Below are 25,924 nucleotides of genomic sequence, written 5' to 3' on the forward strand. Positions count from 1 at the left end.
ATGAACACACACACACACACACACACACACGTCGCCACAAACTTTGTTAGCTCCTGGGCTCCATTCTTATTGCCCTCGATAAACAGAGGAGTTATAGTCATATAAAGGATATTTATAGTTGTGAGAATCTCTAAGTCTTTCAACATTGGATGGCTTTACGTGGTTGTGAGATGATGGTTTTGGGAGGAGGAAAGAAGGAAATTCCAAAATGTGAATGGTATTTAAACCTCTTAAATTTTTTCTTCAAAGGAAGAGAAAAAGAATAAAATTATGTTTTCCTTATTCAACAAGATGGCATGCAGAAGGGCTGTTGGGCAGCAAAGTAACTAAAAAGAATATAAAGATCCAGTGACTTGAGTCCCTTTCATGAAATATGCGAGTTTAAAAAAAAATCCAATAACCATAAAACAACTTTTTCTTTGATGCTGAACAAAAAACAAGCTTGAAATTTAGTGCTGCTGAGCAAATGAATGAAAAATACAGATGTTTTTACCTCCAGCTCAACTCAGATTTGCCATGTGAACAGTCCCACGCTTAACTCTTTGTACGACTGACTAAATGTTTCCACACATTAGTTAGCAGCGAAGGTTTAGAGTGAAACTTAAAAATACCTATTTGTCCTTCTTTTAAAAAAAGAAATCTCTTAATGAATTGGGAAATTCAGTTGCGTCGTATCCCCTTTTTTGTCTTCCATGAATTTAAACTTCAAAATAACTTTACAATAAACTTTAATAATAACACGTTAAGAACAAAACATGCTATGTCTTTTCCTGGTACAGTACTCCAGTTTGATTTTTTTCAAATTAACTAAGATTTTGATTGTCTTATTGAAAATGTAGGACATTGGTGTTACTTTACTTTTCCAAATTATCAGCTCATAATACCAATTTTCCTGAAGGTTAAAAACAATATATTAAGGAAACACCACCTGCTACTTAGAGCTTCCACAGGAAATTTGCCTTTCCATTTTGTAATGTATTATTTGGGGGAGGAAATGACAACCTACTTCATTATCCAAAGCCTAGTATCCCAATAGCTGCAAAGCAGCAGACAAAAAGAAAGAAAGCCAGTGTCCACTTGCCCACTGACATTTCATGGAAATTAAAAATTCAGTAGGCGCAAGCAAAAAGCACATGTTGCAACATGCCTAGCTCCCCCAAACTCTCTCTTCTATTTCCATTAAAGCGAGGCTTGCCTGCTAGCCTGCCTGAGTGGCGCTAGTTCCACACAGGGGCACGGAGGGGCAGGCATGGGCCCTGGGCACATTTTTCAACCTTTTGCAAACAACCGCTTATGGAATAAGGTGGTGGTCATGGCCCTGCCCTTTAACCCGCCTCCAAGAGTGAGAGAGAACACATGGAGACTAGCTTTCCAAAGCTCAAAGCCCTTTTCTACAGTGTTATTTACAAACCAAACAAGCTTGAAGATAGATTACTTCCTACTGTCCAGCTCACAGGAAAGAAGCATTTCGTTCAGGTACAGTATACACATCAGGAAACAGAGGAGTTGCTGAAACCATCTCTTACAAGCATTCAACTATGTCGGGGTTTATAATAGATTTGGCTCTGAAAATAGTGCCTGTTAACTCAGCTTTTCTCGAGTGTGTCATCTCCTTCTTTTTTCCTCTCATCTGTTTCCAGCATTCATGATTTCCCTCTCTCCACAGTTCTTATCATCATGTAAGAACAGCCTGCTCTTCCCCGGCCATACACTATACTTGGTTTGTCTGATCATTAGAGCAACCTATATCTTGGCACATTAGAAAAATTTGTTCAGTAATCAATCAGCGATTTTATACGGGAAAGGGCAAATAACTCGTTTAACAAACTATTTTTGCCTAGTGAGCTGACCGACTATCCTGTTTAAATTAGTTATTTTTCCGTTGGATTTTGTTTAAAATGCAGTGTTGAAATGGCTATTCATTGAGGAACTTAACATAAGGTACCTAAAGAACAGACATAAGACTTATTCTATTATCTAAAGTGAGAACTGGCTGCTTAAATATGCGTGTCTACAGGAAAGATCCAGTTGATAAGGTTTTTTTTTTTTTTTTTTTTTAATTTTAAAAACAAGAGTGAGTTAAAACATGTCTTCAGAGATAAAAATTATTTTATTTTGTGGTCAGGATGAACAATAGCTAGCAAAACAAAACCCTGCTTTTTAAAAAAGAAAGAAAGAAAGAAAGAAGGAAATATTCAAGATATGACCCTGAAATACAGGAATGGAAAACATGAGGTAGTTTTGCTCTTGAGGGAAATGGTTCAACAAACTGGCCAAAGAATACCCGGTCTTTCTCTGGGCAGCGGTTGTGAGAGCAGAGAAATATAGGACTCGTCTACACAGTATCCAAGTACCTGTACAAAAATGTGGGGCCAATTCCCCAAATAATTTGGTTCAGATTTCAGACCACGTCAAAATGGTGGGAAAATTAGAAAACAGAAATCTCAAAGTAAATGAAAAGGAATTGGACTGTTTGGTTTGAAGAAGGCAGGGATGTCAGTGACTTCAGAGCTGTCTCAAGGATAAATGTGTAAAACAGAGACACATAACCAGACTTTATCTTCTGTGAGGGCACTCTAGGAAGCATTTGTACTAACTTAGAGAAGGGGTGTCCTTGGTGGAAACAACAATGAACTAAAAGAGCTATGAGATCTCAGGCAAGTCTCCCAAACTCTCTAGGTTTCCATATCTCCATCTCAAAGCAGGGGTGGGGGGGTGGGGGGGTGTCACTGACAAAGTTTGCAATTCCAGGACACATAAAGAAATGCTTGTGTCCTTGCCTTCTTCAAAACTGAAACAACTACCAATTTTGCCTAGAACCTGGCCACTTAAAAAGGAAGGATTGTCTTTTCCAATGTGGTTTAAACATCTGGCAGCACAAATGAACACCCAACAGAGGTAAAATAAGAAATCAAAAAGGCAAACAGTCTGCGATAAAGTAGAGATTCATCTCCAGAAAGTTGCAATCCTTTCCTAGAACAGATGGTAGATCGCAGAATTAAATTTCAGAAAACGCTCTTGGTTTCCCTACGACGAAGGGAAGAAATTCAGTTCCTACAAGTGGAGCCATTAGGAGGCACCTGTGGCCATCACGCACTGAGGGACAAAGGGGACATTTTGTGAAAACCATTCGGGGCTCGAACTCAGGCTGGTTTGAAAATGGTGTTAAGTCGTACTTTTAAAAAAACGAGTGATAAAACTCCCATGTGTTGAAAGAAGGCCATAAAACACTGCCACTCCTCCTCCCTTTACAAAAAAAGGGACCATCCGGGCCTTTTTTTCCTAGGAGTCGGCTAGAACATACCATCCCAGGGACGGGAAGCGTGAACAGCGGGAGGACCCCTGTTCATGTCACATGTCCCCACGACGATGGCCACACAGAAGAGTAAATGCAAGAAAACTCCCCTCCACCCTCCCCTTTCCTTGACCGAACACAGGGCTGCTTCTGGAATTGGAAGTTGCATTTTTTCCCCCTTGCACCTCCCTCGGAGCCCAGTGTGTGTTGCAAGACAGCTGAAGGAGCTTCTTGCCCAAAGTTTCATGGGACAATGGGGGTGTTTCAGGACTTCCTGCTGCTGGTGGTGATCCTGCTCACCCCTCCTTTGTGATTTTAGCAGTTAACAGGACTGTAAAGCAGCGTCCAAACTGATTGAATGCAGGTTTAAAGGGCAAAAGAAAAAAAACCCGGTGGTTGTTTAATGATTAAACAGCTTTTTTTTTTTTTTTTTTTTTTTAATGGCTAAACACTGAAGTTGTTTTATTTTAATGCGTAAATCAGCGCACAGGCAGGATGCAAACCGCCTTCGGGTGGAAACACAGCCTCACCGCACTGTGGCGCTTGGAGGGGGTAGTGGGGGAAATTGCTGCGATGACTTTAACAAACTCAAATTTGTCAACTAGCCTTGAAGGCCTGGGCTCCACCCTCCTCTCACGTCCCAGGAATTAATTCTATAGAGACAAAGTTAAACACATAATTTGTAAAACTATTGAGAAGTCAACTCCTTGTTCACAGTAACCAGGGTAGTTGTCAAAAGCAGATAAATCTTCAGCCCGAGTAGGAAGCCCCACACTGTTTTGAAAACAATTCCTAGGCTTTGCCCCTGTAGAAGTGCATTGAATGCACAGGCCAGAGGCCCAACTGGGCTCCCCGGCACTCATGGCTTTTAAGGACAAAGTTAACACTTCACAAAAATCAGCGGCTTCCCTAGTAAACACGATGATTTAGTAGAGGTTTGATCGTCTGGGGTTGGTGTCCCCGAGAAGACAGGTTTGATTTCTTTCGCTCTAAGCAGGTGGGTGTTGAGAACAGCGGCTGTGCCGATAAGAGGTCCCTAGGACTTGGTAACAAGCACATTATCTATCCTCTGTAATTTCCTCCCAAAATAGACTTAACGGAAAGAGGATGCCTAATACACCCCTTCTCAAAGGAAGCATGCCCCCATACAACAGAAGCAGTCATTCTGCAAACAGCTTTCTGGCTCTGTAGTCAATAGCTCTATTTTCTCCCCTTTCCACTTCCTTCCTTTTCCTGGGGAAGAACGTGTGTGTGGACACACGCACACATTCACACATTCATATCTCAGCACACACGACTGAGAATGCCCCCGAGATCGGCAGCCTTACTCCTCCCTGAAACTCCGGTCATTACTTGATGCCATTTAACCTGAGAACTTTATAATGCTTCTCATTTGAGGTCCTTTTCGCTCCAGATCTGTTGGGGAAGAACCATTAGTAAATTAGCCTTGGGTTAAACTTGGTTCAGGGAGCAATTACTAAGCGCCCCATGCTGAAGCCTGTATCAGACACAGAGACAAACAGAAGTGTTCACAAGAATCAAGGAGCAGCGAGCAGAACACTGTGCTAGAGGTAGAGGTGGCCTCCCGAGCAGGATCAGAATGCCAGCCTCCAGATGGCTGAGTAGCATCCATCGTAAGCACACACCTCAACTGCGAGTTAGACTCCTTCCCAAGCCCTCAGGAATGAGACTTCCTGGCTCTACTTACAGTGTTTTCCTTAGTTATCTTTCATAAGCTAGAACGTTTCCTCCTGCTTGAGGCCAACCAAATCCTTATTAGAATAGAAACAGTCCAAAAGTTGAGTTGGATGTCGGTTTTTTTTCTTTTGTTTTGTTTTGTTTTTTCAAATTTGGTAGTAAATGTTTCCCCTTGAGTGATAAACGGTTAAAAAACGGTGGTTAGGGTCTCAGGCACGGGAGACAAAAGCCTACCTAAAATGTAGCACGTTCACAATAGAAATTTTAGGGAAAAAAAAAATACTTCTGAGCTATTTATCATTGAAAGAGTTACACAAAAGTTTGTAAGTAATATCTTTAAAATTCATTTTGGAATTTGATGTTTGAGGAATACCAGGGTTTAATAAAAGACAGTGAATGGAAATTCTTAAGAAGGGTCTGAATGGGAGCTTCTGGGCATTTTCAAGGGCTGGAGATTAATGGCATTCTTTCTTTATTCTATTAAATTTTACCTCAAAACATATGGTTTCTTTCTCCTCTGATACATGTATTCCCAGGGCCACACTAGCAATATGACAAAATGGTGGAAGAGGCGTGGGAGGAAATGAGAAGACATGTTCTGAAGAGCTGAAAAGAGTTGGAAGAGTGAAGGAAAGGGCAAGTCAAATGGATATTTATATGAAAATATGTGTGAGACCACTATCTTGAGAAGATGCAAAGGTAGGAAGAATTTCTGAGCCACCCAGCACTCTATCTAGTCCAACAGTACAGTTCCTGTTATCCAGAAGGACTTCCAACGTGTGTGTGTTGGGTCTGGGGGTGGGGAAGTTGAGGCAGGAGAGAGGGCAAGTGGGACTTGTAACCCCAGGCACTTACAAAATTTGAGTGCCTATCCCGTATCCAATTCATAGCCCAGAAATTAACAATATTGTAGAAGCTGGAGTCTATCTTCAGACACGGCAAAAAGAAGAATGAGATTAGATGCAGGTCAGATAAAGATATATTCAAATCATTTTATACTTTAATTTGAAGTAGGCTCATTTAAAAAGAAGTTTCACGACATGAAGGAGCATAGGAAGTAGGGGAAACTTCCACTGCGCAGAGTCAACCAAGACAAAACAGACCTCCATGACAGCAAAAGGTATTTAAGTTAGTGTTAAGTAGTATCTTTCTCAAGACAGGCTGGGGTAAGAAGTTGGGGAAAGCTTTCTTGGGAGTGTAAAAGTTTGGCATCTCTCATCACACAAACTCTAGGGTTCCCATTTGAAGCCGTAAAACGGCTTCATTGAACGTACCGTCCTGGGTTCTCGCTGGATACTGGAACCTATAGGAGTAGTTTGATCCTCAGCATCTCTACACATTCTGTTTGGTCCAGTGCCAAATCTGGCAAGCGGAGCCCACTACTGTACCCGCTTAATCCTTAAAAGCCTGAGAACTGACAGTGAGTTGTGTGTAATATAGGTAAGAGTGTTCTTTCATCAAAGAATCCTCCTGCTTCCCTTTCCTCCCCACCGCCCCTTGCCTGCTCATAATCTTCAGAACATCATAATCTTCAGAACATCAACTTATATAAATGATAAAAACAGAGCTGCTCTGCTTTGGGAGTGGGAAAGGACCCAGAGCTCTTAGTCCTTCAGGAACCTTCTTAGAAGTACAGCCATAGGGATATTTTTGCTTCTCTTTTACTTGGCTGATTTACCTTATTCACCAATTAAATCAGACAGAGGAACAAGTCACCCTTCCTTGGGGCACACCAATTAGTGGGGAAAAGCAGTTGCACCTGGTTTCCAATTTTGTGATACCAAAGAAAGAGTCACATCTTTCCCAAGGCCAAGTGGTTAGCAGTAGGAGAACTGGATCTAAAATACACATTTTCAACAAATTTTCCACACTCCCTCTCCCTGTAATTTCCTATTATATTTAAGTGGGCTCTTGTTGTTTTTCAGGAATTGATAAATCCCCCAAACTCACAGTCTCTAAATTGGGAATCCAGGAAATATTTTGCTCAGATTTGGAGAGGTCTCTTGAAACTGTATTGCTATCTAGAGGCAAGAGTTTCCTGTGCATATCCTCATACCAAAGAATAGCTCCCTCTCCAACTTTTACCAAGGATTCATTTCTCACTTGGCTGTTTTCACACACACACAAAAACCCCAAAACCCAAAATGGTTCAGTGTCTTTGAGGAAGTTGCCGTGTCAACTCAAATTAGGAAAAAAACAGGTCTCATCAGGATCTGACTACCGGTGATGTGTTGGCTCACTTCATCCTCAAAGTGAACGATTTTCTCCCAAACTTCATCTTCTAGGAGGAAGAATCCAACCTCATGCCTGAAAAAAGTGGCAAACCTCTCAATGTCACGGACCCCAGAGTCCATCTTTGGTCACTAAAAACTCACGTTGCCTGAGGTCCAATGTGTTCTTTTTAAGCAGCCTTGAATCCTCTATGGATTGAGGTAAAGTAGGATAATATTCAATTAAGACACAAATAAACAGAGAACAGGTGTGAACACTACCTGCTGAAATTTTTTGTTCTATTTTGTCACTTACATACATATTTAACCACCTGTTGGATTCCATGACGTGTCTTTGAGTGATGCTGATGGGCTCTCTGACATTTTCATTCTCATCAATCTCATGGCAAGTCATAAACTCATAAACATGTTACACTTTTCCACATTGTGCTCTATTACAGTTCCCGAAATGGGAAAATAGAAGATTTACATAAATCTTTCAGAATAGTTGCACTTGACTTTGAAACAATGCTTAGTTTCTGTTTCTTAGATTCTATTTCATCTGCAAAGATCTGAGCTGGAAACACCTGCCCTTGCTAACTAATTACAACTTCACCTAGGTTGCAAACTTACTCTTGCTTCTAATGCCTGGAATTAACAGAGGATTAGATACCTGCCTTCTGCAATCATGCTTAAGGCTCCTTCACTGTCACCCGTTCTTAGGAAAGTCAGACAAAAGTGGAAGAAGAAAAGTACACATTTTTATTTATTTATTTTTTTACTACCACCTTCATCATTTTAGGAGATATCTTGCCTAATTCACTTTAGCTTTCTTTTGACCTGGGAACTCATAGGCAACTGCTGTGTTTTCTTCAGTGAGACTGTCTTAGGTATCATTTAAGAAACACCCCCAAATGCCTAATGTATACATCAGTGTGAATGATGCAGACTTGTTATCATCCCTCCCAAGATGCCAGTCTATATATCTCTCTCTTAAACATTTGGGATTTAGCAAGGTTATGCTGCATAATGTTCCCAAGGAGAAGTGCCGGTGACGTCTGCGAGTCTGATAAATGTTCTTATCTGATATTGTTCCATTTTCTGTTGGGAAAGTTCTATCAGATGAAACAAGACTGTGTAGACGCCCCCATTCCCTTTCTCGTCTTGCTGCTTTATCAGAATGGTACCCCTTCCCTACTGCAGAAACACGTTTTCACCTCTAGAAGTGCTTTGAAAGTCATGGTCAACCCACCGGTAGCTCTTGCTTTACAGGGTCACTGACCTCACTCCTAAAAACAGGGATTGCTGACGGGAAATGGATGCGACAATTCTTATATATTTAATAAAAATGGATAACACTGTTGCCTCTTCAACAGTCTCTTCCTTGCCCTTCTTGGAACATATGTGGTAGAACATTATAAAGTTATAAACACTTGACATGGACTATTTTCAGTCTCTAGCCTCCTGATACTTGTCAAGGCGGCCATCTTGATCTTCCCTTTCCCCCAAAGGTGAATTTTATTTCTTTTCTTAAAAGCCTGGGAAAAAATGTGCTCAGGTGTTTTTAAATTAGAAGAAGGTGAAAATTACACTTCTGATGCTTTCAAAGTCATTTTTCTTATTCAGATGATTACTGCATACAAATCGGTTGAAAATAAAACATTTGACATTTTCCAGGTGTCCTGCATTCTTTGAGGGAAATCTCGCAGACTGCGTGTTGAAGCATTTCCCAGGTTCAAAGTTAATTAACTGCTCCACCCCATTTTCTCACCAGCCCTGCTTAGCTTTCCCACGTGTACATTCCACATTACTACACAAGTTTGACCTTTCTTAATAAGCCCTTCTATCACAAACCTAAAGGGATGTCTGATTTCCCTCCAGATGGGCACTGCCTTTAATTCATCTGCCAATACTTTCAGGTATTCTTACGAAAATGGAGTCAGGGAAGCGAAAGCAGCATATTTCAAATCTTCTAGGCACATTTCTTCACGTTGCTTAAATTGTACTGCTGCCTCTGAAGGACGTTTCACAATGTATCCAGACACTCTCTTATGGGTAGGGCTTTGGGTAAATGATTTAGAAAACCAAAGTTTAAAAAGCCTCCTCTGAGTGGAAAAGGGGTTATTTTACTTCGATTTATCAGAACTGGATGTTTTCTGTGACTAAATTTCTAGATAATTATGTATTTTTAGAAAGGACTGAAAACTCGCCTTTCTTTCCTTCAACCTGTCAGTAAGTGTAGAGTAAACACCTGTATTAGGTACTGAAGAGACACACCAAAGTGGTTCTTGTCTTTGCCAAGAAGCTTCAAGTCTCTATCAGAGAGACGAGATAAACATTTGGAAAACAGCTAGAGATCCACACAAATTAAAGCCCAAACCCATACATTTAGGTTGTTTACGTCTCTGACTTCACCCTCCAGGAGACCCCTGGCCCTCTTCACTCACTACTCCTATTTCTCCCACCCGTCCCCTCTGTGATTTCTTCCCTTCACTCCCTTTCTCCCTTCTGCCCGTTCTATGTGTTAGCCGTGAAGTGACACTTACAGACCCTGCTCAGTACTATTACTAAGTTGCACTTACTAGTTACGATACTGTTATCCTCTCGCTCACGTGGAAAAAGCCCCCGATTACCCAGAACTGCTCATCGGACTGATCCATTCCCTCACTCATGCACACATTCATTCATGAAACGAATGTTACCTTACGAAGCTCTGTGTTGGACAACATGGAGCCAGTGAGAGTCTGCCCGGGTTTTGCCTGTCTCTCTGCAGTCCTAGTTTGTGTTTGTCACTTCTCCGAGAGCCATCAAATACTGGGCAAAAGCTGAACTTCTCAGCAGCTCCCCATTCCAGGGATCCGGCCGCCATTCACACTGTGATGGGATCCCCAACATCATGGCGTCAGGGGCATGTGACTTAGGCTATAGGGCTTCTCAAATATCTCTGCCTGCTTTATCTTTATCTTTATCTTCTCTCTCTTCCCTTGGTTTGTTATCACTTAGTGTCCCCTGGCCTCAGCTTGGGGCCCCTTGCTTTCCTCTTCCTTCTCTACTCACTCGCTTGGTGCACCCACTTGGATTCAATTAGCACCTACATTCACGTGTGCCCCAGAACCCTATCTCCAGCCAGGACTTTATACCCTCGCTTCAGCCCCGTGTTTCTCAATGTCTACGAAACACGTCAAGTGGATATTTCACTGCCATCTAAAACAGACATATCAAGACCAGATTTTATTATCTCTCTTCCCAAAGCTGCCTATGTTGGCTGTCTCTCCATGAGCAGCAGAAACGCGGGTGTCCCCAGTTCTCTGGTCCATCTTCCACCAGCCTCCTCTTCCCACCACTGTCCCCTTGACCCTGCACCCTCCCATCCAGTCTTCCGTAAGCCCTACTCATGCTTCTGCTGTACGATTTCCTCAGACCCAACCTCTCACTACTATTTCCCCAGCCCAAGAACTATTCCAGATATTAGCTGTCTCCAAGTAAAAATATACATCCATATTAATACACTCAAAGAAGTGATAAACAGGAAAGCTTTCTCGGGGCATCCTGCACACGCTCAAAGAGATCAGGAAAGGTTCCTGTCACATGTTTTCTAGTGATTTATAGAGCATAAAAGAAATGCTTCAAGCTGGAGTTATATGAATATTTATTAGGTTTTCTATTTACTTAACTCAATAGTTGTTTAATTGTTATGCTCCCAGGGAGGCAATAGCCTAACAGGCACATTAGAAATGGATGGAACTAAATGGAGACCTGGCAGATTTAATAATGGCATTCCATGCGCCTACATCAGAAGACGTACCCGAAGTCAGTACATCATGCTGTCAGGAAACTCTGCCTCTCGTTTATCTTCGAGTTTCTCATTTCTTCATTTGTATCCCTTTTCACATTAAAAAAAAATGGTTTTTTTGCATTATTCTTCTACCCCCTTGAGATGAATTTAAGTATAACTATCAGTTGACTGGATAGGAGAACAAGCTGACTGAAACTTGTCACTTCCCCTGTCTCCAGCATTCACTTGGCTGAGCTTTGGAAAACTTCCACTGTTCACTGCACTCCCTTATTTTTCTATGTGGGGCTTGTCCACGGTTGTGAGCTTAGCATAAAAGGCTCTTCTTTCCTGTTAAGGAAGAGAGCATCATACTCCTCTTAGAACCGTGGGACTTTCACTTCTCGGGAAAGTTCTCAGTGGGTGGCTTATCTAAGTCTCTCAGCAACCCCTCTCCCCTTCTCCCTCATTACCTCAGTGTAGGCCATTTAGATGCTTATTAAAGTCATCTCTAAAGTCGTCTCCAGAGGGAAGAGGGAAAGCAACACTGAAATAAATCATCTATATGGATTTTGCCAATTTGCTTCTATTAGGAATCTATTAATAGAATGTTGGAGTTTTCAGGAAACTCAGCTGGGCTTAATCCCAAATTGCACAGTTTAAACATAGAGAGTACCTCCCCCCACCAACCAAAAAATGGAAGTCAAGGCAGATATTCCAAAGTGCATGTAAGGAAACTGCGAGGACCAATAGAAATAATGAGAATAAATGTGAATCAGGGAAAAACACGTCATTTACAGACTGTAGAGGTCTAACAGAGGTAGCTAAAGGAAAAGGCCAGTGGACTAAGGGACGTGTCCTACTGGATGATACCAAAGAGACAATGGAGGTGAAGTATCTTATGAACATCTGTTTTGTGAAATTAAACGATGCCAGAGCCAACATCAGGGTTTCTACAAAAAGGTTAATCCGTGCAAGGGTGCCTGAAGTCCATCCAGCAAACCCCCTTCTCCCCCAGCTGTCCTGCCAGACATGGCACTGTGCCAGCTGAGAGGAGGTGCCATTCTCTCATTTCCACAAGGTGCTTCATGGAGCTGCAGTAAAATTGCATCCCGGGGTCCACCTAGAACCTACGAATGAGTAACTTGGTATGTTAAAGTGATCTGAAGGACATCCGACATGTCCTCCTGCTGGAGAGAGCCACGGGTGAGCCGCGCAGAAGTAACCGGAGAAATTCTTCAGGGTGAAAATGAGGTCAAGAGCTATCCTGGACTCCTCCAATGTCAAGTAAGTGATTCCTTTTGAGATTGTTTCCCCATGATGTTTTCTTCTTAGAGCTGGTTCTTGGAGGTAGCACATGGCAATGGCATGACTGCCTCAGAGGGCTCTAGTGATGGAACAGCATGATAGGGGGAGGAGGAGAGCGTGCTCTTGAGGAAAGGGTAAGCAGAGTTATTTCAAATTCTTAACACTGTGCTCTGTCGTATGCTCCATAACTAGAAGGAAATGACCTGATGTAGGAGAGAAGCACCAAGAGAGGGAGAGGGGGAGGGAGCTGACATTCATCAGAGCACTGATTATATACCGAGAACGTTACAAGCGTCATCAATTCTGGCAAGGAGCCTGTGAGATGGGTCCCATTAACCCCACCTGACAGATGAGGAAACTGTAGTTCACAGAAGTCAGGTGCTGTGACTGGGGTCAAACAGCTAGTGAGTCACACTGGCCCAGATGTCAACCCAGGTCTGACTACAAAGCCCATATTCTTTCAATTACACCATGCAGCTTATTAAAAGGCTGAACAGTACGCCTGAGGAGTAAAAGTTAAAGGAAGTTCTATAACTCATGCTTGACAAAAAAGACTGAAAAGTGATATAACGTTTTTGAAGTAACGTCTAGAAAGGACAGGGCTAAAGGATGGTAACCAGCTGTTTTCAAACTTGTTCTGAAGACATAAGAATAGGAAATGGACTTCAAGTGCAACATGAAGGAAAGCTTCCTTACCAGAAGGGTTGTGTGGAGGGGAGTTGAGGCTAAGCACCACTGTGGAATCGTCTTCCTGTGCAGAAGTCAAGACAACTAACCCCGAGGACGACATGAAAGGTGGAATTTGTTTCAAATGGAGGAAATAGTTGAAGGAGTTCACTAGAGAGAAAGAAGTGAAGGAAAACTGCCCCAGAATGGCAGGGGACAAAACAGCACAAAATGGCAGAAGGAATGGAAAAATAGAAGAAATGTCAGATGGGGAAATAAATAAAAAAACCAGAGAATCAGGATTATATATAATGCAGACATTTTTGGTTTTGTCACGTCTCGTGTGACTCTCTTCGTGAAGCAAAGACCTACAACATTTCTTTCTCTGAGGGTATTTTTCAAGCAATGTAGGTTGTAATCTGAAAGGAAGAATTTAAGTGTCGGCCTGCCCCAGAGCAGGAATATGTAAGTACTAAATGACCACTTCTGGGGATTTGGCAATCCTCAAAGCAGCTTATTCTCTAACTTTCTTTCTCTATAGATTTCATAGTGATGTCAGTTTTAAAAATACCATGCCCCGTTTCATTCTCACCTTCCCCTATACATTAGGCATAATTATCCCGTGACAATTTACATTTCAGAGTTACATAAAACTGTGGCCCAGAGAGCCTAAAGGACTTCCCTAGTTAGTAACTGACATAGTTAAGCCTTGACATTAAGTCCTTGAATGGATCCCAAGTCCAGGATTCTTTCCAGAAACTTAACCTGCATTTCCAAACACATACGGAAGGTTGACTGTCAACCATACCACTCCGCGTTGTTCCCTTCACTTAATTCGTAAACTCTAGAGACTGCTTAAAAGGGCAGAAGAAGAACTGCAAAGGAAAAGTGATATTGAGAGTAATAGAACAATGAAAAGGACTTACGCAGACACCCATGGCCCTCTACAGACCTGTTACGAGATTAGTTTCACAACAGCTCTAGATGTGGGAAGCGATGTCTAAAAGCTTTTGCTCTTTATGTTGCTGAAGCCCACTATGAAGACTGTGCCCAGAAAACATGCTTTCTTTCATTTGTTTATTCTTTCTTTCTTTTTTTTCCCCAAATTTGAAACAGGTAAGGTCACAAGTTTTCATCCATTATTATTATTACAGTACTGAAAATTTTAAAGTACTGTAACCTATGGAGAAACAAGATATAAAACACACATCAAACTCACTTTAATGTTTTAAAAGGTTTTAATTGCTTTGCTTCCTAAAATAATAGACAGAAATTTAAAGAAATTTTAAAAACACTTCTCGTTTACCTTAAGAATCCTTCTGGAAAATGTGGTAAGGATCGCAACTATTGAGTGTTTGGGACTTGGATGGAGAACGTAAACAGAAAAACTAACGGGAAGAAAGTATAGTTACAGATAATAAATATTAAGGAATCTACAGTGTCTAACTCGAGAGTGTTCCATGTAGTATATTATCTATACATAGAGATATGGCCAGATCCACAGAGTGCAGAATTTAGTATAGAAAATGCCATCATAATAGTCTCCTTCCTGGCGGTCCGTGCTTGTAAAACAATTTCAAGCACAAAATCGTTGTTAAATGTATAAATAAATATGCTGAATCCCAAATCTCGGCTATTCATCAATACCGAACCTTCGCTGTGGTATGGTATTCCGTCCACACAGATTCCCTAAACTCTAAGGGATGGGGGAGGGCTACAGGGTGAGGAAACCCATGAAATAAAGAAATGGAATTGAAATGGTTTGATATGAGGGAAATTTAAATGCCCAAGTGCTCATTAGGAGTCTTGGCTTTAGGGATGAGCTCTATTAGTAGAATCGACCATGCTAAGGCCATAGGAGAAATAGACAACTTCCAGTATGTGATCCAGCCCTGCTACCCGCCTCCTAATCTCTCTGTCACCACACAGCTTTTCCTGGAGCTCTGCCTAGCAATGCGCCAGCAGGGAGGCTGCTGTCTTGGGCAGAGGATGTGGACCCTATCTTGTCACCTGCTTCTGGTGAAGGCTGAAAACATGTTAAGGTTTTCAGAAGGCTCATCTTCCCAATAACCACCTCAGCTCCACTGTTAAGCTATTCTTTTATCTATAACTATTATTCTTATTCTTATTATCATTTTAGAGAGGGAGAGAGAGTGGGGGTGCAGAGCACAGAGGGAAAGGGAGAGAGAGAGAAACTTAAGCTGGCTCCACATCCACATGGAGCCCAACTTGGGGCTCGATCTCACAATCCTGAGATCACTACTTGAGCCTAAATCAAGAGTTGGACGCTTAACCGACTAAGCTACCCAGGTTCCCTAAAACTAACTTTAAAGAGAGACAGAGTGTCTGCTATGCCAACCTTAGAATATTTGTTTTTCTAATAAAAACCCACTTCTTTTGCAGACCCAACACTTGAGCCCAGCGGAAACTTCTAAACTTGGTTGTGTCTTAAGCTTGCTAGTAGAAGTTATCAGAGTATTCCAAATGATTATACATATTAAGTCTTGTTTTGAAATAAAGAGTTGAGTTTCTACTAGATCCACATTAATTTTTAGCACTAGAAAATGTCCATCCTTCTTCTCAAGCCTCATTGCTTCATGCTGTTATTCACAAGGATCTTGATCAGTGTGGCAGGGTCTGTGGAGCTCGACTCTGAAAGGAACAAGCTTCGGCAGTGGGGGCGGGGAGGGGGGGAGATCAGGGGAAGGTTAAAAACCAGGTCTTTTTCCTGACATTTGGTGACTTCTCATTGCTATGACTTAGTCTATATCGTCAAAAACTTAAGAGTTGATGGGGCGCCTGGGTGGCTCAGTGGGTTAGAGCCTCTGCCTTCAGCTCAGGTCATGATCCTAGGGTCCTGGGATCAAGCCCAACATCGGGCTCTCTGCTCAGTGGGGAGCCTGCTTCCTCCTCTCTGCCTGCCTCTCTGCCTACATGTGATCTCTGTCTGTCAAATAAATAAATAAAATCTTAAAAAAAAAAACAAAAAACTTAAGAGTTGAATTTCGGGGTTTGAATTCAGTTCACCCTCAAGCAAAAGGTACTTAATTAGCCTTTTGTACGATAAAGGAAGCACAGAAGAAACCAAAGGAAAACCAAGAAGGTGTGCATTTCAGTTTAAGTTGGACAGTGCTCTGAGAATGAATAAGGAGCTATTTTTAAAAGTGGGGGGGGAAATAAGGAGAAAACTAGGGAAGGTGGCCTGGATCCTGTATCCAAAGTTCCCATCTGAAGATATCCACGATAAATCAGAAACCACGGTGAGGGGAGTGGGGTGGGGGTGGGGGGCAAACAGAAACACACACACAGAAGCAAAGAGAAAGCAGCAAGGTCTTCCGGAGCATTACCAACGCCGTGTGTTTATACTTGTGGCTAAAGCTATAGGACATCTTGCTCAATGATTTCTGAAATTGAAACGATAATACCACTTTTATAGAAGTGAGGATTGAGTAAGATGTCAAGGCTTTTAAGCAAGAGATAAAGATTTAAGACAGTGTTTGATCAAGTGGTCACTACTGTTCACGGCTATAGTATCTGTCTTCCAGACACTACTTGGATTATTGGACAAAAGAATAAAAAGACTTGGAGAAAGTATTCATTCCTGGTGATGAGGACCTGTATCATGAGAATGGTTAAGACAATGACTCAGTTAAGAGATCGCGTGGAGGCCCCTTTTTCCAGCTGGAAACAGGAAAGGAGCCTTCTGTCCGCTGTGGTGTCCCACGGGGTAAGTGTTCAAGGCTAGGCTGTGGCCTGGGAAGGGCTGGATGTAAGAATGATCCGGAGCATGAAGAAGGGAGCTGGAGAGAAGCAGACTTAGATTGCTCTGGTCTTAGCTCTTTGGTCCCCTTCCCTCTTTTCTTCCCTCTGTTTGTCTCTGTCTCTCTCCTTCCTTCCTCTCTGGCTCTTTTCAATATTTCTTCCTTTGTACGATTAACTTTTGTCTACCTTTGTCTTCGGTGGTGGGGGAGAGGGGGGAGGGTCCTGGTGACATTTGACACCCGAGATGATACGTGTGCTGCCATCTCATGTCTGAGCACCACCTGGGCCCCTGGGGGTGTGCACAGGGCATTAGTGTATTGGTGACCCAAGCCACTGAAGGTACGCCAGTATGCGGAAGGAGGACCTCTTCATTCAAATAGCTGGGTAGGCACGGGTTTCTCCTTCCTGTTGAAAGTCTACTATCTTCCTCCATTAAGCAGAATATAAAATTGGGTCCAGTGGATTTCTGACTATGCAGTTTATGTCTCCAAGGCCCTGCCTGTGGATGCCTGACTTCTGCATTCGTTTCTATATAGGCAAAACAGAGGCATGACATCAGGATTGAAGCATAATGACTTGGTTATTTTCATCATTCTGTTTGTTTGTTTTTTGGTCTGTTTCTAAGTAGACCTATTCAAATAGCATCTCTTTCCCCCCTTCCCATAGTTAGGTGCTGCTTTCATACCACTAGCTTTAGAGATCTTTCATTGTCAAGCGAGACTCAGAGAATAAGAGGACTTTCCAATTTGTCTTCCATAAGAATGCAAATTCAAAATACGCCTGCAAAAAGATTAAACGGAAGTTAGGGATGCTAAATATCCCGTATTACAGGAACAAACCAGAGTTAAAAGGAAAAAAAAGGCAATCTGTAGTTTAAATTTCCTGCCTGCAGGGCACGCTACACCTTACATCCTCTTAAATTCCACAGGTAATATAATTTATATTAAATGGGACAGGTCCCAGCAGAAATGTGTACTGGCGCCAGGCAAAACAATTACTTTGATGTGCTCTTTTGAAAGCACTGTGGCTCCCAGGTATGGGGGTGACATGCAGACAAATGGTAGAAGAGATTTAGATGTGCTATCTGCTATTAAAATTATTAAATTGCTAACCTATAATCATTGAGTAAAATGCACAAACAAAGCCAATCTATTTCTTTGGCTTTTTAAAAAAATTAATCAACAGTGTGGAAGTCAGAAAAATTAAAGTCTGACAGTCTAATAGTTTGCTAAGCTACAGTTTCCTAGAAAAGAAAGCAAACCCATCCTCTGCCAGCAGATGCGTTCAGAATGAAACCTTTTAAAGTAGATGGCAGGATATATATTGTAAAAGCAATTACAGTGGAATTCAGGTGGGGCCAAAGTACATCAAGATTACAGTTCTGCGACAAAAAGCCTTTTGCTGTTTTTTTGACCACGTTTCGGGAAGTCCTCAACCAACCCTGGAGTTGAGTTCCAAAAGTCTGTTTGTAAGTTGACTGTTTGGAAAGCAGAATGAACTTTCTTATTGGAATTACGACGTTCAGAAACAGGAGCGTTTATTAAATACCCGATAGATGCCGGGTAAGCCGCTGAAGATAAAGGCCCCTTCAAGGCAGGGACAAACACAGGTCACGTAATTCCAAGTGTCTTTGGGTTAGAAGACTGCGGCTGGGCTTGAGCGGAGAGAACACATAACTATGGAGAGCTGAAAGAATACAGAGAAAGATGAAGAAAAGAAATGAAGAAATGATGTGGAGAGGGGAAACTACAGAGATGAGTGGACAAGGTGTTACTGAGATGAGGCAGAGTACAGAGAAGATGCCGGAATGGGCGAGTAGGGAACTGCACAGAGTAGGAGACCCGCTGAAGAGAAGAACCGCAATGTGCCTGTGAGATACCCCGATCTGAGGGGAACAGCTCATGGTTAGTGCCAATAGCTCCCTGAGGGCAAAGAGGAAGCCCACGGAACAGATGTTTCAGTCAGACATGGGTAATCCCATGGGTAATCCCAAGTCTCGGGCAAATTCTTGGTGCATTTGATTGTCTCATTTGGCTTTTTTTTTCCTCCACAAGGAGGGTATTTCATTTCCTCTAATGCTTACTCCTACTCTGTAGGTACCCTTTTGGCCTGAATGTGTCTCCCCCAAAGTCACAGGTGCAATCTCAGCCCCTAGAGTGATGGTATGAGGAGACAGGACCTCTGGGGTTGATTGGGTCATGGGATTGATGCCTTTCTAGAAGAGGCTCCTGGGAGCTTGCTTTCCCTTTCCACCATGGAAAGACCCAACAAGACGTCTGCAAGCCAGAAGAAGGACCTCACGAGACTGTACCACCTCCCCGATCTGGGACCTCCTGGCCTCTAAAACTGTGAGAAACAACTTTCTGTTATTTAGAAGCTTCCCAGTCCGTAGTACAGTTTTATATCAGCACAAAGTGACAAAGGCAGGTATGGTATTAGTTTTTTTTTTTTTTAATTAAAAAAATATTTTATTTGCTTATTTGACAGAGAACACAAGTAGGCAGAGAAGCAGGCAGAGAGAGAGGAGGGGAAGCAGGCTCCCTGCTGAGGGGCTCGATCCCAGGACCCTGGGACCATGACCTGAGATGAAGGCAGAGGCTTAACCCACTGAGCCACCTAGGCGCCCTGGTATTAGTTTTATTTAAAGGAATAAAAACTGAATAATTTAGTGGAAAGAGACAGTCAAGTTCCATTTGTACACTGGAAAGCGGCGGCCAAAGCTGACATGGGCTGCTAACATGGAACTTAGATCACAGGAGTAGCTGATACCACCCAGGAGCAGTAGAAGGACTGGAAATTATGCTGGAAACCCAATTACATCATTACTATCCAGGGAAGCTGCTTAATCCCATGTCTACCACATCCCAGAACCACTCACTCACAACAGGATTGTTACCTAGAAACATCCTTACTGGAAAAATTAAGCACTGGTCCAATAATTTCCCGTTAATGACCAATTTCCTAAATGTTGGCTTGTGTACCTCCTAAGTGGCCACTCCATCTTTCTGCTCCCTATCCCCGAATTACTGTCATTTACAAAGCACTTCCCCAAGGAACAGACCTTCCAGATGCTTCGAAAGAGGGGCATGGACTCCTTCTGAAATTTCTCCATCATTTCCCCCCTCACACTCATTTAATCGTGAATTAACTCCTAACTTCAGACAAATGCCGTGAGGCCTAGGACTCCCGGTATGGGACTCCACCAAAGTCCTTGTCCCTTTTTATTGAAGCTAACCACTCATGTGTTTGGTTTCCATTCATCCTCTGCTACAAGGTCTGCCGCATTCGCCTTGGAGCCAGACTCTAACCTTGCTTTGGTCCTGGTACATGGTAGATGATCAATAATTGTAAATGAAACCCAGTTTAACAAGGCATTGATTCCTAACGTTTGTAGCAATTATGACACTCCCTTTGATGCGGAGCAGATGGAATGACTATTAAGACCTCAAAAGTCAGTATCTAAACTAGTCATACCTTACAAGCATGGTTTTCTGCCCTCCAAGAACTTACAATCAAAAAATAAGAAAAGAAAACTCTAAATTCTTGCACTGGTACAACTTCACATTCATCACGATTTGTTATTTTTAACCTCTTCTGTCTTGATCTCCGATGTCCTTTTCTTCCCCCACCACCCCTAACGATGTCCCTGAACAGCGTCTGTGAGCTGAACGGACTCACGGTCCAAATTCTAAGTGGTGGTGGTGGGCAAGACGATAGAGAGTGCAAAAAACCACATGCCACTGAGAATTCTGCTTAGCTTTTCCCTTCCAAAGCCACAGAGCCCGCTAATAAACTCTAAAATGTATGCAAATGCCTATTAACGAATCTTGCTGGGCTACTGCAAACAACGGTTCGGTTCGAGGGCTCCTGTGAAATGGCAACAAATCCACAGGCCTGTAAGACGCTATCACCAGAGACACTGACCACCCCCTCCCCAAACCCCTCCCCCGCCCCCAGTGACCCCTCACAGTCCCCCTCGCCTCTCTGACAAGACTTCCAGAGGAACTCCCCTCTGGCCATTGTTACATGCGACCTCGTGGCAACTTCCCGACATGAGTTTAGCTGCAGGCTGATGTCTAAAAGTTCAGGCACTATAAAAACTGGTTTATTGGATGCAAAAGAGAATTAGGACTTCAAAGACTCTTACTCTGTCAAATTAAATTAACATATGGAACAGCAACTAAGCTATGATTGGTATTCATAGCATCAGCTCTTCGGTAAGGCTCTGGCTGGCTTTTAATGCAGCTCAGTTCACTGTTTTAAGTGAGCTATTGCTGATGTATTCTGGTTACTTAGAAGAATACTTAATGGTGTGGGAAATGCTCACAGTATATTATAAAGTGTAAAGAGCCAAATACAAATTATATGTAAAGTATAATCCAGATTTTCTAAATAAGATAGGCTCTATATTACACTTATTTAAAAAAAAAATTCTTCACTTTGTATAAGAATTATACCAAAATACTAATGCAGACTTCTCTGGATAGTAGGACTAAGGGAACAGTTTTGTTTTATTTCTTGTACTTTTATGAATTATTCAAAATTTTTAAAGAAGAGTATATTACTTTAATAATCTGAAAAAAGAATATATGTCATTAAAGAAAGTGGATTTTTAAAGGAAAATATGCTTTATGTAAGAAGAAAGGTATTGCAACAAATAGTATGCAAAACAGAGACAAGAATTTACAGGCACACTCTCGTGTGCTAGTCTCAGAATAAGTGTGGTCAAGTGCTTATGTGCCTGTATGATACGGGCGAATGTCCACACATGGGACAGGTTTTGACATGAAGTATCTTATTTAACTTTTTGTTGATTCTTCTTTCTATTCCTCAACCTGGAAAGCTGTAATAATGAACAAAGGAACAGAATAGTGGAAAGATTTCTCTCTCTCTCTTTTTTTTCCTGGAAGATCAACCAGTTTTAAAATATAGTGGAATGTCACTAAGAAAGTTTGATAAAGATTTAAACAAAATCAGGTAGGTTGAAGCCTCTGAAACAAACAATATTCAATCGTGTTTGTCTTACAAAGAGAGTAATTTCATTTGGTTTAATGGAATATATCAATATCACTAACTATATACAATAAATATCCATTTTCGTATTTCTCCTTATTACCTTTTCATATACGTCTGTATGTATTTGAGTATAAAGTCAATTTACTATGACCTACATCCCCTAAAATCAGAAAGCCCAACCTATAAGAGAAAGATATTAAGACATTCATTTCAGAGTCGGATATAAATGATTTCTATGCATCTGCAAGTTATTTTTTTTAAACGCCATTTCACTCCACAAGCCACCTGAACGAAAGCTAATCTGGCTATAGCGTTGTACATACACGGAAAGCTTAAAAGGTAGCTTCAAATTAGAAGGCGATTTAATCCAAATATCAAAATGATTGTTTGAATCTATTAATGCCATCATTCAGACTCATCAGACCAACCGAATGGGTGGATCAGAACCATGCTGGGTGCACCTTGCTTTCTTTATCTGTAAAACCGCAATATTTCACCTGTTAAAATCGGCACTAAAAAACTGGTTCAAGAACTAGGGGATTGGGGGATAGGAGTGCCTAGTGCTGTTATCTTGATTCTGGACGCTTTCCACTGTAAGAAAAACAGGATATGCCACAATCATATGTTGAAAGAGATTAACTGATAATTGTACAATGCCTGATACCAGAAGTTATTTCAAATTAACTGCTGTGCAACTTGCAATTGTTACAGGAGTTTATAATCTAGAAGCAGATCCAGTGACGGCAAGGCTTTGATCATTCAGCCGACTGCTTGAGCCAAAAGGCAGCATTGGGCGGAAGCTGTAAATCCGGACTCCAGGCCCAGCCTCTCAACCCATGAGTTCTACGACCTTGGAAAAAATCTCCCAAACCTCCCTAGCTTGGGGTCCTCTGGAAGACAAAAGCTCATGATTCATCTGTCACGTGAAGTGGTGCTTTGCCAATTACTCCACAAATTAAATGAATTATAATTACCATTCATGATAGTCGCTTTGTGATGCGTTTGGCTTGGTCATTTACTATTACCGGCAACTATAACCCCTGCCTCCCCCAAATGAAACGTTTCCGTTCCGTTTCCACGAGGAAATCAAGCAGCTCTAGGCAGCTACTCCGGAGGTAAACGGGTCAGTGTTGAGTTTTGTTCCATTCCAGCAACAAAAATGAACATTATCTGTTATCTGCTAATTATCCACAGAAGCCCCGTATCTCACCCGCCAAGAAGCCAGAAGACACGACCTAGCGAAGGGGGCAGATATTCCTGTGATTTAATCCATATTCATTTTCAAGATGAAGGAACACTGCCCTTGGAAGGCAAACAGCTTCTCCAGGCCCAGTGATGCAGTGTTTGACAGGGCTGTCAGAAACATTTTGCTAACATTTGACCTAAATAAATACTCGCTGTGACACCTCGAACCTTTTGCATTCGATCCCTTTTACAGTGGCTCCTCTAGTCAGGGACCATTGTTCTGCCTCCCCCAGACAATGTCTCAGCCTGCTTGGCCTGCTCCTGGGACCACAGTTTATCCAGCTTTCTCCAGAAGGTATTTCCCCAGAAGGTATTTTTCTCTCCTCAGATTTTACTGTGTGCTTCGGCATTTCTCCAAAATTTCCTCAATAAATAGCAATTTATATTGCTTCAAACTGTTGACTTAAAATAAAGCAATTAATAAAAAAAGAAAAAAGAAAAAGAAAAACCCACCCTTCTCTTCATTCCCAGTGTGAGTTGACCCTGTATATATTAAACTTTACAGGTTTTGGGGGGCACTACTTCAGTGAAGTGTCCCAAGTTTCAGGCTTTTTCACCAGCAAAGCCACAAGTTCTAAACTGTGTCTTTTACAGAAAACATATAAACAATTAAGTCTCAAATCAATATACAAAAACATATAAAGCAACTAAACAGAGGTGTTATTTCCCGTGATACTTCAGGTCTTGGTTCTTTTTTTCCCCCTTTAATTTTTTTTTTTTAAGGTTTTATTTTTATTTATTTGACCGAGAGACACACAGCGAGAGAAGGAACACAAGCAGAGGGAGTGGGAGACGGAGAAGCAGGCTTCCCACTGAGCAGAGAGCCTGATGCAGAGGTCGATCTCCGGACCGTGAGATCATGACCTGAGTTCAAGGCAGACGCTTAACCATCTGAGCCACCCAGGGGCCCCTTTTTCCCCTTTTAAATACACATATATCCTTAGGCTAATATTTATATTTATGAACAATGTATTCTCTCTTCCTTCTGGTATATCACACTTCGGCTTGCTTTCTTTCCTCTCTAATCATATACTACCTGGTTAATATGACCATCTCAGTCCATACGATTGAGATATAAAATTTGGGGTTAATACTGGTAAGTAGCACATTGCCATTTTCCGTAGGACAGCAGTAAGGAAGTCAGAATTCCATTAGGCCACACTGTGCGTTTAATAATTCAATTCTGTGGCTTCAGCAGGTCAAAATCTTGGTTGTACCCGAGATGACCAATGAGACCAGAACACGGTTCTCCAACTTTCCTCTGAATGTAAAACACACCAGGACACCCAGTGCTCCGTCTTGTTCCCTCATTTGTGAGGCTATCTTCTCCTACCATGCCACCTACTACTGAAAACAGGTCTGGGCATCCAGAAGTCACTGAATTTTGTTCTTGCACTTGCAGAAAAGCATTTCCCCAGGCTACGTGTGTGATCAGCCATGATATACAAAAGAATATAAATGTGGGGGATTTTTTTTTTTTAGAGTCTCTTGGGGTGAAAAATCTTTTTAGGAAAGACAGAATTTTTGAATCAGAAGGCGCTGAACTCAAATCCTATCTTCATCATTTATTAACAGTATCACCTTTAATGTTAAGTAAAATGTCTCATTTTTGTATAAAATGGAGATATTAGAACCTAACTCAAGCTTCTTTAAGAGATCAGTTTTGAGGAATGTGCCTGGTACAGAATGTGGCATGTAACAGATGATTGATATTGTTGGTTTCCATTCCATGGTAAACAGACTACCATCGGCCTTAGCTAATTCATTAACAATTTTCCTTAAGAAACTGAGATTGACCCTTTGTTTTTACAATTTATTTGAAATGCAAAAAAAAAAAAAAAAAATCATGGGATGATCTGTATTGTGAACAAACATTTGAACTTGACTTGAAAAATTGGAACCCAGTCTTATCTCTGTGTGGAGCCACAGACAAAGACTGGCACACGGCTGGTTCTCAAAAAATAAATTAAGATAAAAATAAAAATCAATGCCACCAATTTTTATTATACTCGAAGCACAATTCTGTGTGCCTAACATAAAAGGCTGTTTTCTGATCTACTTTTGTGGATTTCAGATATAAGTACTTTAATTAGATTTTCAAAGACAAAGTAGGTTAGTAGTGGTGGCTTTTCTTTCTTAGGCATGTGTATGTGTGCGTGTGTGTGCGTGTGTGTGTGTGTGTGTGTGTGTGACTCTTCATTCTGTTTGAAAAGTTGTGCTGGTGTCCTTGGAATAACAAGGACCTAAAAATAAAACTCAACAGGAATTGGTGGAGAATTTGTGAATTCGGTCATAAAGCTTCCATTGTCTTTGTTATCTGGTAAATGATTAACACCTGGCTCTCCAGGAGGAGGGGAAAAAAGTGTGCCTGTATATACTTTCACAAGTTTATTGTAAGTTTTGTAACATAAAAAATGTATATTGAACAATCTCAAATAATAACAAAAGATACACTACTCTATTTGTGTATTCCAAACATCTATGACTTCAGTTTGAAATGCTGTTTCTTGCAAAATTTACTATCAGTTTTTATAATTCTATCATCAAATATAGTGTCATAAAATCAGACAATAAATGAATATTTGATTCCTTTTCCATTCAGCAAAGAAATGTCCATGTAATTAACAAATCAGTACAATGCCAACATAAACATGGGCTGATATTTTTGTTTACATTAATAAGTAAAACCAAAGTGAAACTAGTTGGAACTTCACTCATTCATCAATAATAGAAGTGACTTCTTTGCCGAATTGGATAAAAGTTTTTGAATACTCAAGGAATATTTGCTCAAATTTTTTGTGTTTTATTCACAATGTGAAGGCTATGGACACAACTTTCTTAAGTTTAACCTGCATTATTAAAATGTTTTTGATAACTTTTTTAAGTCTGAAAAACCACCGAAACAATATGTCAAGCCTTATTAGCAGCATTTGCTAAGTTCTGTGACATAAA

At 41.3% G+C, this 25,924-nt stretch overlaps 1 protein-coding gene across 5 annotated transcripts in view; it reads right to left on the reverse strand.

Annotated features, from left to right (window-relative positions):
* HMGA2 (high mobility group AT-hook 2) overlaps positions 1-25,924 on the reverse strand; it is a 139,531-nt gene that overhangs the window by 41,125 nt on the left and 72,482 nt on the right. Inside the window, exon 4 of one of the 5 annotated variants that reach the window (XM_032347141.1) lies at positions 10,829-11,086. The exons of 2 other annotated variants lie outside the window; for them this stretch is intronic. In XM_032347141.1, the coding sequence (XP_032203032.1) occupies positions 11,075-11,086 (12 nt within the window). In that variant the 3' untranslated portion in view covers positions 10,829-11,074. Of the gene's footprint in view, positions 1-10,828; positions 11,087-14,099; positions 14,130-16,450; positions 17,492-25,924 lie in introns of those variants that run through there. 2 more of the 5 variants (XM_032347140.1, XM_032347137.1) reach the window with 2 other exon arrangements.

Source organism: Mustela erminea, chromosome 6 (genome assembly GCF_009829155.1).
Source record: "Mustela erminea isolate mMusErm1 chromosome 6, mMusErm1.Pri, whole genome shotgun sequence".
In the NCBI taxonomy this organism is placed as follows: Eukaryota; Metazoa; Chordata; class Mammalia; order Carnivora; family Mustelidae; genus Mustela; species Mustela erminea.